The sequence below is a fragment of the Chlorocebus sabaeus genome, chromosome 4 (genome assembly GCF_047675955.1).
Source record: "Chlorocebus sabaeus isolate Y175 chromosome 4, mChlSab1.0.hap1, whole genome shotgun sequence".
NCBI classification, from domain to species: Eukaryota; Metazoa; Chordata; class Mammalia; order Primates; family Cercopithecidae; genus Chlorocebus; species Chlorocebus sabaeus.
In genome coordinates this window covers 57,599,689-57,613,511 of record NC_132907.1, presented here as the reverse complement: position 1 = coordinate 57,613,511, position 13,823 = coordinate 57,599,689, and the positions used below count along the sequence as shown (strand labels likewise).

Genomic DNA, 13,823 nt, shown 5'->3' with positions numbered 1-13,823 from the left:
TAGTACCTCCCTGTGTAGCTTTTCACGACACAACATTAGTTACAAGTTTTATCACCCGCTCAACCAACAAGGTATATATATATATCAATCCTCAAGGGCTTTAACTGACAAAACTAGTTGTTGGAGGACAGTTCTTTCAAGGGTGAACCCAACACCTAAAAAAAGTTTTGAAAAAGTCAGTTATTTCCCTATTTAAGGACAGTTTTAGAATCCACTATTATGGGAATGGAGCTGCTTAGCCTATTTGGAGGTTTTCATTTTTTGAGACAGAGTCTCACACTGTTGCCTGGGCTGGAGTGCAATGGCAAGATTTCGACTCAGTGCAACCTCCGCCTCCTGGGTTCAAGTGATTCACCTGCCTCAGCCTCCCGAGTAGCTGGGATTACAGGTGCCTGCCACCACGCCTGGCTAATTTTTTTGCATTTTTAGTAGAGACAGGGTTTCACCATGTTGGCCAGGCTGGTCTCAAACTCTTGACCTCATGATTCACCCACCTCGGCCTCCCAAAGTGCTGGGATTACAGGCGTAAGTCACCGTGCCCGGCCGCCTAGTGGAGTTTTAATGCCAATATCCTTGAACTAACTTGAAAATGAATAATACAAATTCGAAAATTCTGCCTGCAGTACAATTCAAAATAACAGCGTCTAAATTTTTTTAATCCTTACGTTAAAATAATAAATACTCTCATTTCGGTTGTTTTTTCACCCAATTACTAAAAAACAAAAGAGTCATAAAAAAGAATTCATTTAGAGAAGGTACTATTTGTAGATGTTAGCCACTTATTAAAAACATATTTCCATTAAGATTGTTCTTACATTTAGATTTAGAACACCTGATATCTGGACCCAGCTGAGTTTTTATTTTACAGATCACAAAATGGATGAAAGTATATCACAGTAATTAATGAAGCCGTTCTAATTTAGCCTGAAGAGATTTAAAATTCCCAGTGATGGCTTGTACTGCTACTGACGAGCTCATAGACTGGAGCTCAACAAGGTAACCACAAACAGCATCCAGGCAGAGATTTGTAAATCTTCTCCTATAAAGAAAAAGACACATGATTAATTATACATTTACAAATATTTCCTCCTAAAGGACTTCTTCCCCACCAACTTCTGGCAACTTTAATTCTCACAGAAGAGGAAAGACCATGTGATTAAGTAAATAAGAAATAAAGTAAAAAAGAAAACTTATGGGATAGGTGGGTTCCATTTGAAGATTTTTACAATGAGAAGAAAGCAGTAAGAGATGATTCCTGCTATCCCTTAAATGGCCAATAATATTGCAAAGACATAATTGAAATGTTTTGGTCCTAGGTCACTAATCTAAAGCAGAAGAAATGAATAAATTATTTATGTTCAGCTGTAGAAAGAATTTAGGACAAGGATTGAAAATGGAAAAAACTCCTATTTTTCATACATGATGATCAATATCATTCCAACAGTTATTGCTAATATACACAAGAGTTTAAATTCCCTGTACTTCTTTACAATTCCCATATCTTACCATCTTCTCTTCAAATTTTTTACCCAGGTATTTATTAGAAGCATTTAAAAGCTTTTGCTAGTCCAATATTTATTTCATAGGTACCTTTCACAATTTAAAACTTGGCTGGGATTCTCAACATATCTTGTCAATAATACATGTATACAATCCAAAAGGTGCAGTGGCTTCTTCATTCTGTTCCAGAATGGATCCTATGAAGAAATATATGTAATGAAATGTGAGGCAAGTTGTGTCAATTGATTCTTTAAATCATTTGTACTAAAGTAGACATCAGGGTCCATGCAAAACTTATTGCTATTAACAAGCATTTAATATTACATGGCTACTAAATTATATATCTGATTATAGTTAATATTTCAAACAACATTAAAAACTTATTAATTAACAACACTATGATATTACTTAGGACAAATATTTGATATACCAATCTACTTTGCACAGCATGTAAATGTCCTGCTTAGGAATCTGAGGTAAGAGAAAAATCTTTCTTTCTATGGGTTGTGATACCACTTTCACTTTGAACCTATGCAGATTTAGTCTGACATCATAAAGAGATTAAACTAGCAGTAACAGAAACTTAATTCTAGGTCTGGCTTCACCAGTTACTAGCCATGTGACTTGAGCAGGTTATTTAACATCTCTGCTCTTGTCTTTTTGCAATATAAGATGGAGATACTACAGTTACCTGCTCATTTCCATCACAGGCTAATGTTGTAAACACTGTATGATGCTACTATAAAACACAATCTACTTTGAAAAGTTTTTATTTGGATCTTTTATCCTTAGCATAAAAATTACAAAACATATAGTCTGATAAGGCTCAGCAGGGTGAAAAGGATCTTTAAGCATTGACATTTTAGATGAGGTTATAGTAAATAAATACAATGTAATCTTGTTCTCTTAAAACAAATGATGATTCTTAATGTAATGAGTTTAGCCTATACCTTAGTTTAGCCTCTTCCACCAAGAGTAAAGCATATATGTTTATTAATATTCAAAAATAATATTTCATTTTAATCATGATATACAGGAAAGCAACTCTCATTATCAGTTTAAAAAGTCTAAAGCATAATTTCCAAGACTCAACCAAGTGTAATTAGACTAAGTGATAAGATACAAAAATACAATCAAAATACCCCACTCTATATCTACAAAGTTACTTTAAAGAAAATAATTCTATGTTATTTAATATTTTCCTTACCCGTGATTTGAACAACTGATCATAAACTTCTAGTAGTCTAGGTAATGGTACTCCAATTTCATTCATTGTCTGTATTACGAAGCCCACATCCCAGTTCAAAGAACAAACCTGCTGTTCTAAAAACTGTACAATAAAATCTGGGAAGAAAAAAAAGATTGGAAATTTGGATTTTTAGCTCGATACTAAAAGGTAGGTCTTATTCATAACTGAGTAGTTTCTAGGGGGGATATCTTCTGAAATCCAATTGCAATTTTTTGGGGCGGGGTTTTTTTTTTTGCTATGTTGCCCAGACTAGAAATAGTGGCTATTCATAGGAGCAACTACAGTGTATGATAGCCTTGACCTTGAACTCCTGAGCTCAATCCTCCCACTTCAACTTCCCAAGTAAGCTGGGACTACAAGTATGCACCATCACTCTCAGCTTAAAAGGAAAAAAAATTTTTTTTAATAAAAGTAAGATATATACCAGAATAGGCAAATCTAAAGTAGATTAGTGGCTGCCTAGGGCTGGAGGGTGTGAAGGAATGGGAAGTGACAACTAATGAGTACAGAGTTTATTTTCAGGATGACGAAAATGTCCTAAAATTAAAATTACAGAACCTAGAAAATTCAGAAAGATACAAGAGGAAAACAGAGACCATTCACAATCCCAATAATGAACAGGACTTCGCTGATAATTTTTTTTAGTATCAGTACTTTTAAAAAATATGTTTCCTCAATTTAACAGCTTTTCAGAAAAGGGCAACTACATCCTGATTTCAGAAATATTAAATGTGTTTTTTAATGCCCCACCTCTAGATTTATTTGATAGTTCTAACTGTGGCCTCGTTCTTACTTTTAACTGCCTGTCTTATCATAAACAGTAACAACCAAATTTATAGTTATGGCCAGGTGTGATGGTTCACACCTGTAATCCCAGAACTTTGGGAGGCCAAGGTGGGCAGATCACCTTCGGTCAGGAGTACCAGCCTGGCCAACATGGTGAAACCCTGTCTCTATTAAAAATACAAAAAAATTAGCTAGGCGTGGCTAATTCAAGACTGGCTTGGGCAATATCGTGAGATCCCCTCGCTATCAAAATATATATATATATATATAAACAAACATAGAAATCCTCCTGCCTCAGCCTGATTAGCTAGGACTATAGGCACGTGTTACCATGCCTAGCTAATCTTAATTTTTTCTGTAGAGACGGGGTCTTGGTATGCCCAGGCTGGTCTCAAACTCCTGGCTTCAAGCAATCATCCTGCCTTTGCCTCTCCAAAGTGTTGAGATTACAGGTGTGAGCCACCATGCAAAGCCCACGATTACTTCTGAATTAAAAGGAAAATTCCTCAAAAAGAACTATGTACAATACAGTGTTATTTATTGAAATGGGGTCTCACTGTGCCACTGAGGTTGGAGTGCAGTGGTGCGTTCTCAGCTCACTGCAATTTTCACCTCCCAGGCTCAAGTGATCCTCCCACCCTAGTCTCCCAAGTAGCTGGAACCACAGGTGCATGCCACCATGCCTGGATAATTTTCTTATTTTCTTTGTAGAGAGAGGGTTTTGCCATGTTGCCCAGGCTGGTCTTGAACTCCTGGGCTCCAGCAATCCATCTACTTCGGCCTCCCAAAGTGCTGGGATTACACCTGTGAGCCACCATGCCCACCCACAATGCAGTGTTTTCTAAAACAACTATCAAAAGTATCAGTTTCACACACTTATAAACATTTATATAAAGTATGTATTTGCTCTTTTATTTCTTTTTATTTTTAGGATCAATAAAATGGTATGGAAAGGGAACCATTTCAATATTATACCTACAAGAAGTAAGGGTATGAATAAAATGATTTTATTTCTGACTATGTCCGGAGGGAATAGACCCTAAGTCAGAGATGGTCTGTAAATAAGTTTGAATGCTCATTTGAAAAAACAATTAGGCTGGGCACAGTGGTAAATGCCTGTAATCCCAGCACCTTGGGAGGCCAAGGCAAGTGGATCACCAGGAGTTTGAGACCAGCCTGGACAACGTGGGGAAACCCCATCTCTAATGAAAACACAAAAAATTAGCCAGGCATGGTGGCAGGCGCCTGTAATCCCAGCTACTTGGGAGGCTAGGCAGGAGAACTGCTTGAACCTGGAAGGTGGAAGTTGCAGTGAACCGAGATGGCATCATTCCACTCCGGCCTGGGCGACAGAGCAAGCCTCTGTCTCAAAAAAGAAAAGAAAAGTTATATTGTGAGGATTTTCATATCTCTCAATATTTTCAAATAACACAAAAGTACTTAATATTCTACTTTATGGATGTATTTATGTTGCTTCTATTGTTTTATCACTGAGGAAAACACTTGTAGGTTGGTAAATAGCTCATAATTAGCTACCTTATATAAAAATTATAGCCACCATATCTCGTTAAGAAAGGGATTCAAACACTAAGTTTTAACATAATTATTTGCTATTTTAAAGAAAAACATGTCCTCAACATAAAGAAGAACAGTTGAATCAATCACAGATTACCTATGCACAATAACATCAACCAAGTTTTTTTCTCTTCAGAAACTTATATAGGGTTACCAACAATATAATCATAGTTTGTCAGTCAGCACAATCCTAAGACAGATATATAAACTTGGAAAGTTAGTCACAGAAAGTTTCATACTCAACTCTTCATTAACAAATTCTGCCATTCTTTGGAAATCTTTCCAGATAAGTAGAATTAAACTGCTGAACTAAATAGCAACAAAGAAACTCTTTATTTTACTCAAAAGACCATTATTTGTCCGTATCAATGAAGAAAACCATCAGAACAGAAAAATACATGACTGCACCTAAGATCACAGCTTACCTAAAGGAAAGAAGCGTGGTGTGCCAGCATAAATTTTGCCAAGCAGAACAATCTTGAGACTAAGAGCATGCATTCTATCCGAGGAGCTCAATGTCACACTGTCATTCAGTTCTGTAACAAAAAGACATATCATTTGAAACTCAAATTATTTTTAATGTGTAATGTTTACATTGGTTATTTAATTGTTTCAAGGTTCAAAATACTTTAGAACAGATAGTCACACTAATATAATTAACAGATTTGGTGTTTCTGTTACTGTCTGAGATACTCTCACGTCTTAATAGGTTATACTTGGTTATTAGATTCTGAGGTGAGTGTCTCAGTATCCTTCATAAGGCAGCACAAATAATATAAATTAAAAAATCTTTTCACTGAGTATTCTCCCAGGTATTCACTTGGGTCATTCTCTGTACGATTATCCTCCACCATACCCATGTGACTTCCACTTACTCTCTCCTTAGGAATATACCATTTTCATGAGCCACTAGCAGCTTGCATTATATTAGTTACTAGCAGCTTGCATTCCTCCACCAAGTCACTACATAACATATGCTAACATACCTATAACTGAACACTTACCTTTCTCTATGATATCTTGCCAAAGTGTCTGCACCAATATAGGGTCTGAATAACCGGCACAATGAATTATTGCAAGTTTACACTCTGCAAGTTTAAATGGGTCAGCAAATTCCCCATAAAGCTGTGAGAGAAAATCCCAAAATTAAAATTAAACATCCAACTAGAGGTCAACATTTAGAGATTTAACAGTGAAGCACTCCTTGAAAATTAAAAAATAACCAAAGATTTTATGTAAAGTTTCTAAAATATGATATAAAGATGTGATGATGTATGTAGCTGGTTATAACTCCATATTTAAAAAGGTAAGGGTATGGGCCAGGCACGGTGACTCACGCCTGTAATCCCAGCACTTTGGGAGGCCGAGGCGGGCGGATCACGAGGTCAGGAGATTGAGACCATCCTGGCCATCATGGCGAAACCTGGTCTTTACTAAAATACAAAAAAAATAATTAGCCGGGCGTGGTGACGCAAGGCTGTAGTACCAGCTACTCAGGAGGCTGAGGCAGTTGGAGGTTGAAGTCAGCCGAGATCACGCCTTTGCACTCCAGCCTGGCAATAGAGCAAGACTCTGTTTCAAAAAAAAAAAAAAAAGGTAAGGGTATGGTAAATACATTCAAATAGATTTTAGCATGTAGAGCTTTTTCTTGGCTGAGAAGAAGATGTTGCAACGACATTCTATTTCTTTATTTAAAAATTTTAAAAGCCACTTTTTCAAATTTCTATGGGTACACAGTAGGTGTATGTATTTATGGGGTACATGAGATGTTCTGATACAATCATGCAATGAGAAATAAGCATGTCATGGAAAATGGGGTATCTATTCCTCAAGCATTTATCCTTTGAGTTACAAATAATCCAATTACATTTTCTACTTTAAAATATACAGTTATTATTGACTATAGTCACCCTATTGTGCTATCAAATAGGTCTTATTCATTCTTTCTATTTTGTTTTTGTACCCATTAGCCATCTCCACCTTCCCCACAAACCCCCTGCAATGGTATTTTAGAATTAGTGTTGTATAAACAATGGGTTGAAGAATCACAGGAATACTGACAAATCTCAAGGTGTTTCAGGGTACCTGGAACTATGTCTAAGAATAAATGAAGAGGAAGGAACTGCTCAGAAAATTACAGAGCGAGAAAGAGGTTTAGAGAGTTAAGCAAAGATAAGTCAGTTTTTCCACGGCAAGAAGTGAGGCCATAAATAACATGATTTTTATTTTTTAGTTTTTTTTTTTTTTCTTTTTGAGACAGGGTCTCAGAAACCGTCACTCAGGCTGGAATGCAGTAGCACCATTGAGACTCACAACAACCTGGGCTTCCTGGGCTCAATCAATCCTCCCACCTCAGTCTCCTGAGTAGCTGGACCTACAACTGCACACCACCACAACAGGCTAATTTTTTTTTTTTTTTTTGACCCAGTCTTGCTCTGTTGCCCAGGCTCTTGGACTACAGTGGTGCGATCTCAGCTCACTGCAACCTCCGCCTCCCGGGTTCAAGTGATTCTCCTGCCTCAGCCTCCCAAGTAGTTGGGATTACAGGCACGTGCCACCACGCCTGGCTAATTTTTGTATTTTTAGTAGAGATGGACTTCCCCCATGTTGACCAGGTGGTCTCAAACTCCTGACCTCAGGTGATCTGCCCGCCTCAACCACCCAAAGTGCTGGATTACAGGTGTGAGCCACAGTGCTGGGCCTTTTTTGGTGTTTTTTTGTAGAGATGAGGTTTCGCCATGTTGCCCAGGCTGGAGGTAAGCTGGTTTTAACATAGCTCTCGTGAGGTTGATAGGTTCTTTGTAGCTACTGGCCTGGAAAAAGTAGCTTAGACTTTTCTAGGAGTCAGATGAAGCAGTGGTGATCTGTCAGCCTACTGACAAGCTGCCAAAGATGCCTTATCTTATTTGCGGAGATAAGGTAATTTTCCCCATGAAACAAAAAGCAAAATAAAAAACAAAAATTTCTCATTATTAGGTGACGACTATAAAAACTTGCTTTTATTACCTTAGTTATGTCCATCAGCTCAGAATCCAGCTGAGACACTGCATCCTGTACAGAAGAATGATGGGAATACTGCCTTTGTAGTGTCTCTTGTATCTGAAGTTGGATCCTAGCAACCTAGTTTGGGCAGAAAATAGAATATATTAATTTATTTATGATAAACCAACATACATTTGAAAGAGTGGCTCCTACTATCTGACTTTCTAAGTTTGCTAAAATAATGTATAAATGAAGATTTCCATCATAATAGGCTAACATCATCATAACAGACATCAACTAAACATAACAGATTTCACAGGAAGTGTACTGTGGCAGAGCCCTTGCTGCCCACCAATATTCATACCTTCCAAGACTGTAGCCAAATGGTTAGACTATACAGCTCAGCCTCCTTTGCAAGGGAGGTATGGCCATAAAACCAAGTTCTCTTGAAAGGAATGTGAGTAGAAGTAAAGTGTGTCATGTCAGGGCTGTAGTTTTTAAGAGAGTGAATGTGTTCTTTCTTTTTCTTCCTCCCTCTGCTGAAGATAAAGCAAAAGGCCCTAGGGAATGGTAGTGCCAGAAAATAGAACTTGGGTTCCTAAATCAACCACATGAAGGAAAGCCGGCTGCCCATCAGGAAGACTAACCCTGGATTTTTGTGAATAAGAAACAAACTTTTGTATTTGGACGATGGTATGTTTTTTGATTCTCTTAGTTAGGGAATTTTTAGCCTACTCTACTTCATACATCTACTTATTTGCTTCCAGAATAAATGATGAATGTGATGTAATCCACTTGCTGTTGAAACAGTTGGGGAAAACTTTTATTTTTTATTATTATTATTTTCTGAGAGTCTCACTCTGTCTCCCACATTGGAATGCAGTGGTGCAATCTCAGCTCACCGCAACCTTTGCTTCCTGGGTTCAAGTGATTCTTTTGCCTCACCCTCCTGAGTAGCTGGGACTACAGGTATGTGCCACCACCCCTGGCTAATTTTTGTATTTTTTTAAAGTACAGACAAGGTTTTGCCATGTTGGCCAGGCTGGTCTCGAACTCCTGACATCATGATCTGGCTGCCTCGGCCTCCCACAGTGCTGGGATTACAGGCGTGAGCCACTGCACCCAGCTGGGAAAAACCTTTAGAAATGCCAAAGAGAAAACTTCTGAATTATAGCAATGTTTTTATGACCCAAGTGTATCCTTAGAAATCTCTTTAAGATTTATATCTAAACATAAAAATAAACAGGCAAAAGCAACTAGAATAATAATGACTTCTACAGACCTATTACTTACCAAGGGAAGAATGGAATGGGGAAAAACTATGTGGCTAGTACTCAACGTGGACACAGCTTAAGATCTTTATAGTGCTTACCTCCATTTTTTCTTCTAATTCATGAAGGAATTCACCATCGGCAGCTATTGATGAAATGGCAGTGGAACTTTTCGCACTAAGAATGGCTCGAGCAATGTACTCCAGTCGCTGCTGAAGTGAAATTTCTGTGCTAGAAGGGAAAATGCTTATTTTTAGTTACACAATTTCTTAAGGATTGAAGATACAAATATGTCAATTAGTATGTACTGTTTCATACCAAATGCACATAAAAGGCCATCTGAAACTTGAAAAAAATCATTAGATTAAAAAAAAAATCTATTTTAGATTTCTAATAAGAAAGATCCACAATTTTAGACAACACACAAAGAAATACTTTATGTCTAAAAAATAACATCCTATTTAAAAAATTTAGGTCAGTATATTAAAACTTAGATTCTTTTAAAATTAAGGAAAACTGAAGGTAAGTACATATAGCCAGTTTTCAATCATTCTTCACAATGAGAATATTATGCCATACCTATGCATGTCAGCTAGTCTGGACAGTACACGAGCAGCATTACTGAAACTTCTATTCTTCTCATAATACCGCCAGAGTAAATCCATATAACGAACTCTGTTTTGATCAACTTTGGCCATTCGGACTAGATGGGGCTCCAGAAATGGAGAAGCAACCTAGAAATTATATAGTTATTCAGAAAAATTTTCTAACCACCTACAGATAATGTTCCTGATAAGGAAAATACAATATTTTTAAGTCAACTACAACTTTGCCTTGTTTTATGAAAATAAGCAAAATTACAATCCAACAATAACAAAAGAGAGGGCAAATTTTCTTATTATAAACAATTTTTGTTTTACCACAGTTAGTATAAGAGTTCCCAAAATAATTCTATTAGGTTGATAACAATAGTTTAGTAGGCTGGGCATGGCGGCTCATGTCTGTAATCCTAGCACTTTGGGAGGCTGAGGTGGGCAGATCACACGAGCTCAGGAGTTCGAGACCAGCCTGGGCAATATATGGCAAAACCATGTCTCTATACAAAAAAATTAGCTGGGTGTGGTGGTGTGGGCCTATAGTTCTAGCTACTCAAGAGGCTGAGGTGGGAGAATCACCTGAGTCTAGGGAGGTCGAGGCTACAGTGAGCCATTACCATGCCATTGCACTGCACTCCAGCCTAAGCTACAGATTGAGACCCTGCCTCAAAAAAGAAAAGGAAATTTGGCTGGGCACGGTGGTTCATGCCTGCAATCCTAGCATCTTGGGAGGCTAAGGCGGGCAGATCACCTGAGCTCAGGAGTTTGAGACCAGCCTGGCCAACATGGTGAAACCCCGTCTCTACTAAAAAGATATAAAAATTAGCCGTGCGTGGTGGTGGGCACCTGTAATCCCAGCTACTTGGGAGGCTGAGGCAGGAGGATTGCTTGAACCCAGGAGGCGGAAGTTGCAGCGAGCCAAGATTGTGCCACTGCACTCCAGCCTGGGCGACAGAGTCAGACTCCATCTCCAAAAAAAAAATAAAAAGAAAAAAGGAAATTTACTACAAAATTACACATTTTAAAATAAACTTTGATAACACAGCTATTGATTCCTAGACACTGAGCTCAAAGGCATTATTGAAATTATCAAATGCTACGTATTCATTAAATAGACTAAGGAACACTGAGACTTAGGGTAGGTAAAAGGACATATCTGAAGTCACGTAGTGACTTAACGGCAGAGTTAAGATGACCTACAGGACTCATAATTCATAATCCAGCGATTTCTACCCCGTAATATAAACTATCCCAATCAGCTTCGAAATAACAAGAAAATTGGAGCAGTAGCCTACTTTGCCCCTTAGGAAAAGATATTGCATTACTCAGCTTTATACTAACATCTAATAGTAGACATGGGATGAGAAACTGAATTTTTTACATCTATGTACGTGCTCAAATCATGAGTTATGCTCCTTGAGAATAATTAACACAACTGCAATAAAAAAAAGATTTACCTGTAGCAGCTTATCTGCAAGGTCAGCTTGTATTAGCCAATTATAAAGGGCAATACTAAAGAGCTCATCCTTGGATCGCTGTGACAATTTAAGCATTTGTTCAAACTAAAATAAAGAAAATAGTAAAAATTAGCAGTTAAAGGCTCTGTTTCTGGGCATCACAACCCTTTAGACCTATAAACTCCAGTAAGAAATCAAGAATCCTTACATGATAACTTCTAAGAACTACTACCTTTCCCCAAGATGACTGTGCCACCACTACCACGCAGAACTTCTAAACGGTGTATTCTCAGAATGAAAATATACTATGTCCCTTACATGATGTCCTGCTTCTTCATTACTCAGCATATTTGGATCAGATGACAACACTGGAGGACCAGGTTTTTTGGGTACACTGGGAGACTGAGGAGCGGCCTTACTTTGATTTACTAGTTCTTGAAGTGTGTCTGTAATGCACTTGTAACTGTTTAATCTGAAAGAGAATGGAAAAGGAACAATTACATTATTTAACTAGAAAGCAAATGATGGCAAGTGTGGTGACTCACGCCTGTAATGCCAGCCATAGGGCGGTCAAGGTAGGAGGAGGGCTTGAGGCTGGGAGTTCAAGACTAGCCAGGGCAACAGAGTGAGACCATGTCTCTACAAAAAATACAAAAAATTGGCCGGGCACAGTGGCTCACAACTGTAATCCTAGCACTCTGGGAGACGAAGGCAGGGGGATTGCCAGAGGTCAGGAGTTCAAGACCAGTCTGGCCAACATGGTGAAACCCCGTATCTGCTAAAAATACAAAAATTAGCCAGGCGAAGGGGTGCACGCCTGTAGTGCCAGTTATTCAGGAGACTGAGGCACAAGAATTGCTTGAACCTGGGAGGCAGAGGTTGAGGTGAGCTGAGATCATGCCACTGCACTCCATCCTGGGCGACAGCAAGACCCTGTCTCAAAAAACAAACAAAAAACAAAAAAACCAAACCAAAACAAAAAATTAGCCAAGTGTGGTGGTATGCACCTGTAATCCCGGCTACTTGAGAGGCAGAGGCAGGAGGATCGCTTGAGCCCGGAAATGTAAGGCTGCAAGTGAGCTATTATCATGCCACTGCACTCCAACCCAGGCAACAGAATGAGGCCTTGTCTCAAAAACAAAAAACAAAACCCCCCAAAAACAAAACAAACAACAAAAAAAGAAAGTCATTGATTTACTTTACCTAATTTAAGTATATACAAGGATTTCAAGACTATTTGGCAGAATATATGTACATATTTGGCATTTAAAGTAACAGAAACCATACACTTTTTCAGTAAGTTTGAGAAGTGTTTGGTTAAACATAAAAGGGTAAAGTCATTAAATATAGTAATAAAAAAATATGTTTTCGCCAGATGTGGTGGCTGACACCTGTAATCTCAGCACTTTGGGAGGCTGAGAAGAAAGGATTGCTTGAGCCCAGGAGTTAAAGACCAGCCTGGGCTTATAGTGAGGCCCTGTCTCTACAGAAATTAAATAGATTAAAAAAAATTAGCTGAGTGTGGTGACATGTGCCTGTAGTCCCAGCTACTCAGGAGGCTGAGGTGGGAAGATCACTGGATCACTTGAGCCCAAAAGGTCAAGGCTACAGTGAGCTATGATGCTGCCACTGAACTCCAGCCCAGGAGACAGAGGGAGGCTTTGTTTCAAAAACAAAAACAAAACGAAACACCCTCCATATATACATGTTATAGAAAGGTTATATATATTTCTTTTTTTTCCCCGAGATGGAGCCTTGCTCTGACACCCAGGCTGGAGTTCTGTGGTGTAATCTCAGCTCACTGCAACCTCTGCCTCCTGGATTCAAGCAATTCTCCTGCCTCAGCCTCCCAAGTTGCCAGGATTACAGGTGTGCACCACCACGCCTGGCTAATTTTTGTATTTTTAGTAGAGACAGGGTTTCACTATGATGGTCAGGCTGGTCTCAAAAACTCCTAACCTCGTGATCTGCCCACCTCAGCCTCCCAAAGTGCTGGGATTACGGGCGTGAGCCACTGTGCCCGGCCTATATTTCTTTTAAGGACATACATTTCTCTTTTAACAGTCTCAACAAATTTGGGAATACATAAAAATTATCCTTTAAAATGAAATACTAGGCCAGACACGGTGGCTCACGCCTGTAATCCCAGAACTTTGGAAGGCCAAGGTGGGCAGATCATCTGAGGTCAGGAGTAAGAGACCAGCCTGCCCAACATGGAGAAACCCTGTCTATACTAAAAACGCAAAAAAGTTAGCTGGGCGTGGTGGTGTGTGCCTGTAATCCCAGCTACCAGGGAGACTGAGGGAGGAGAATCACCTGAATCCAGGAGGTGGAGGTTGCAGTGAGCTGAGATTGTGCCACTGCACTCTATCCTAGGCAACAAGAGTGAAAATTCTGTCTCAAAAAA

The 13,823-nt window shown here is 38.8% G+C and overlaps 1 protein-coding gene across 2 annotated transcripts in view; it reads right to left on the bottom strand.

The window, feature by feature from the left end:
• Window positions 1-838: 838 nt before the first annotated feature.
• NUP155 (nucleoporin 155) overlaps window positions 839-13,823 on the bottom strand; it is a 76,935-nt gene continuing 63,950 nt past the window's right edge. For both annotated transcript variants that reach the window (XM_037990770.2, XM_073014790.1), the window contains 10 exons: window positions 11,735-11,888; window positions 11,417-11,521; window positions 9,943-10,097; window positions 9,465-9,594; window positions 8,117-8,230; window positions 6,115-6,235; window positions 5,536-5,646; window positions 2,708-2,844; window positions 1,591-1,697; window positions 839-1,039 (listed from right to left, as the gene is read on the bottom strand). In XM_037990770.2, the coding sequence (XP_037846698.2) occupies window positions 901-1,039; window positions 1,591-1,697; window positions 2,708-2,844; window positions 5,536-5,646; window positions 6,115-6,235; window positions 8,117-8,230; window positions 9,465-9,594; window positions 9,943-10,097; window positions 11,417-11,521; window positions 11,735-11,888 (1,273 nt within the window). In that variant the 3' untranslated portion in view covers window positions 839-900. The remainder of the gene's footprint in view (window positions 1,040-1,590; window positions 1,698-2,707; window positions 2,845-5,535; window positions 5,647-6,114; window positions 6,236-8,116; window positions 8,231-9,464; window positions 9,595-9,942; window positions 10,098-11,416; window positions 11,522-11,734; window positions 11,889-13,823) is intronic.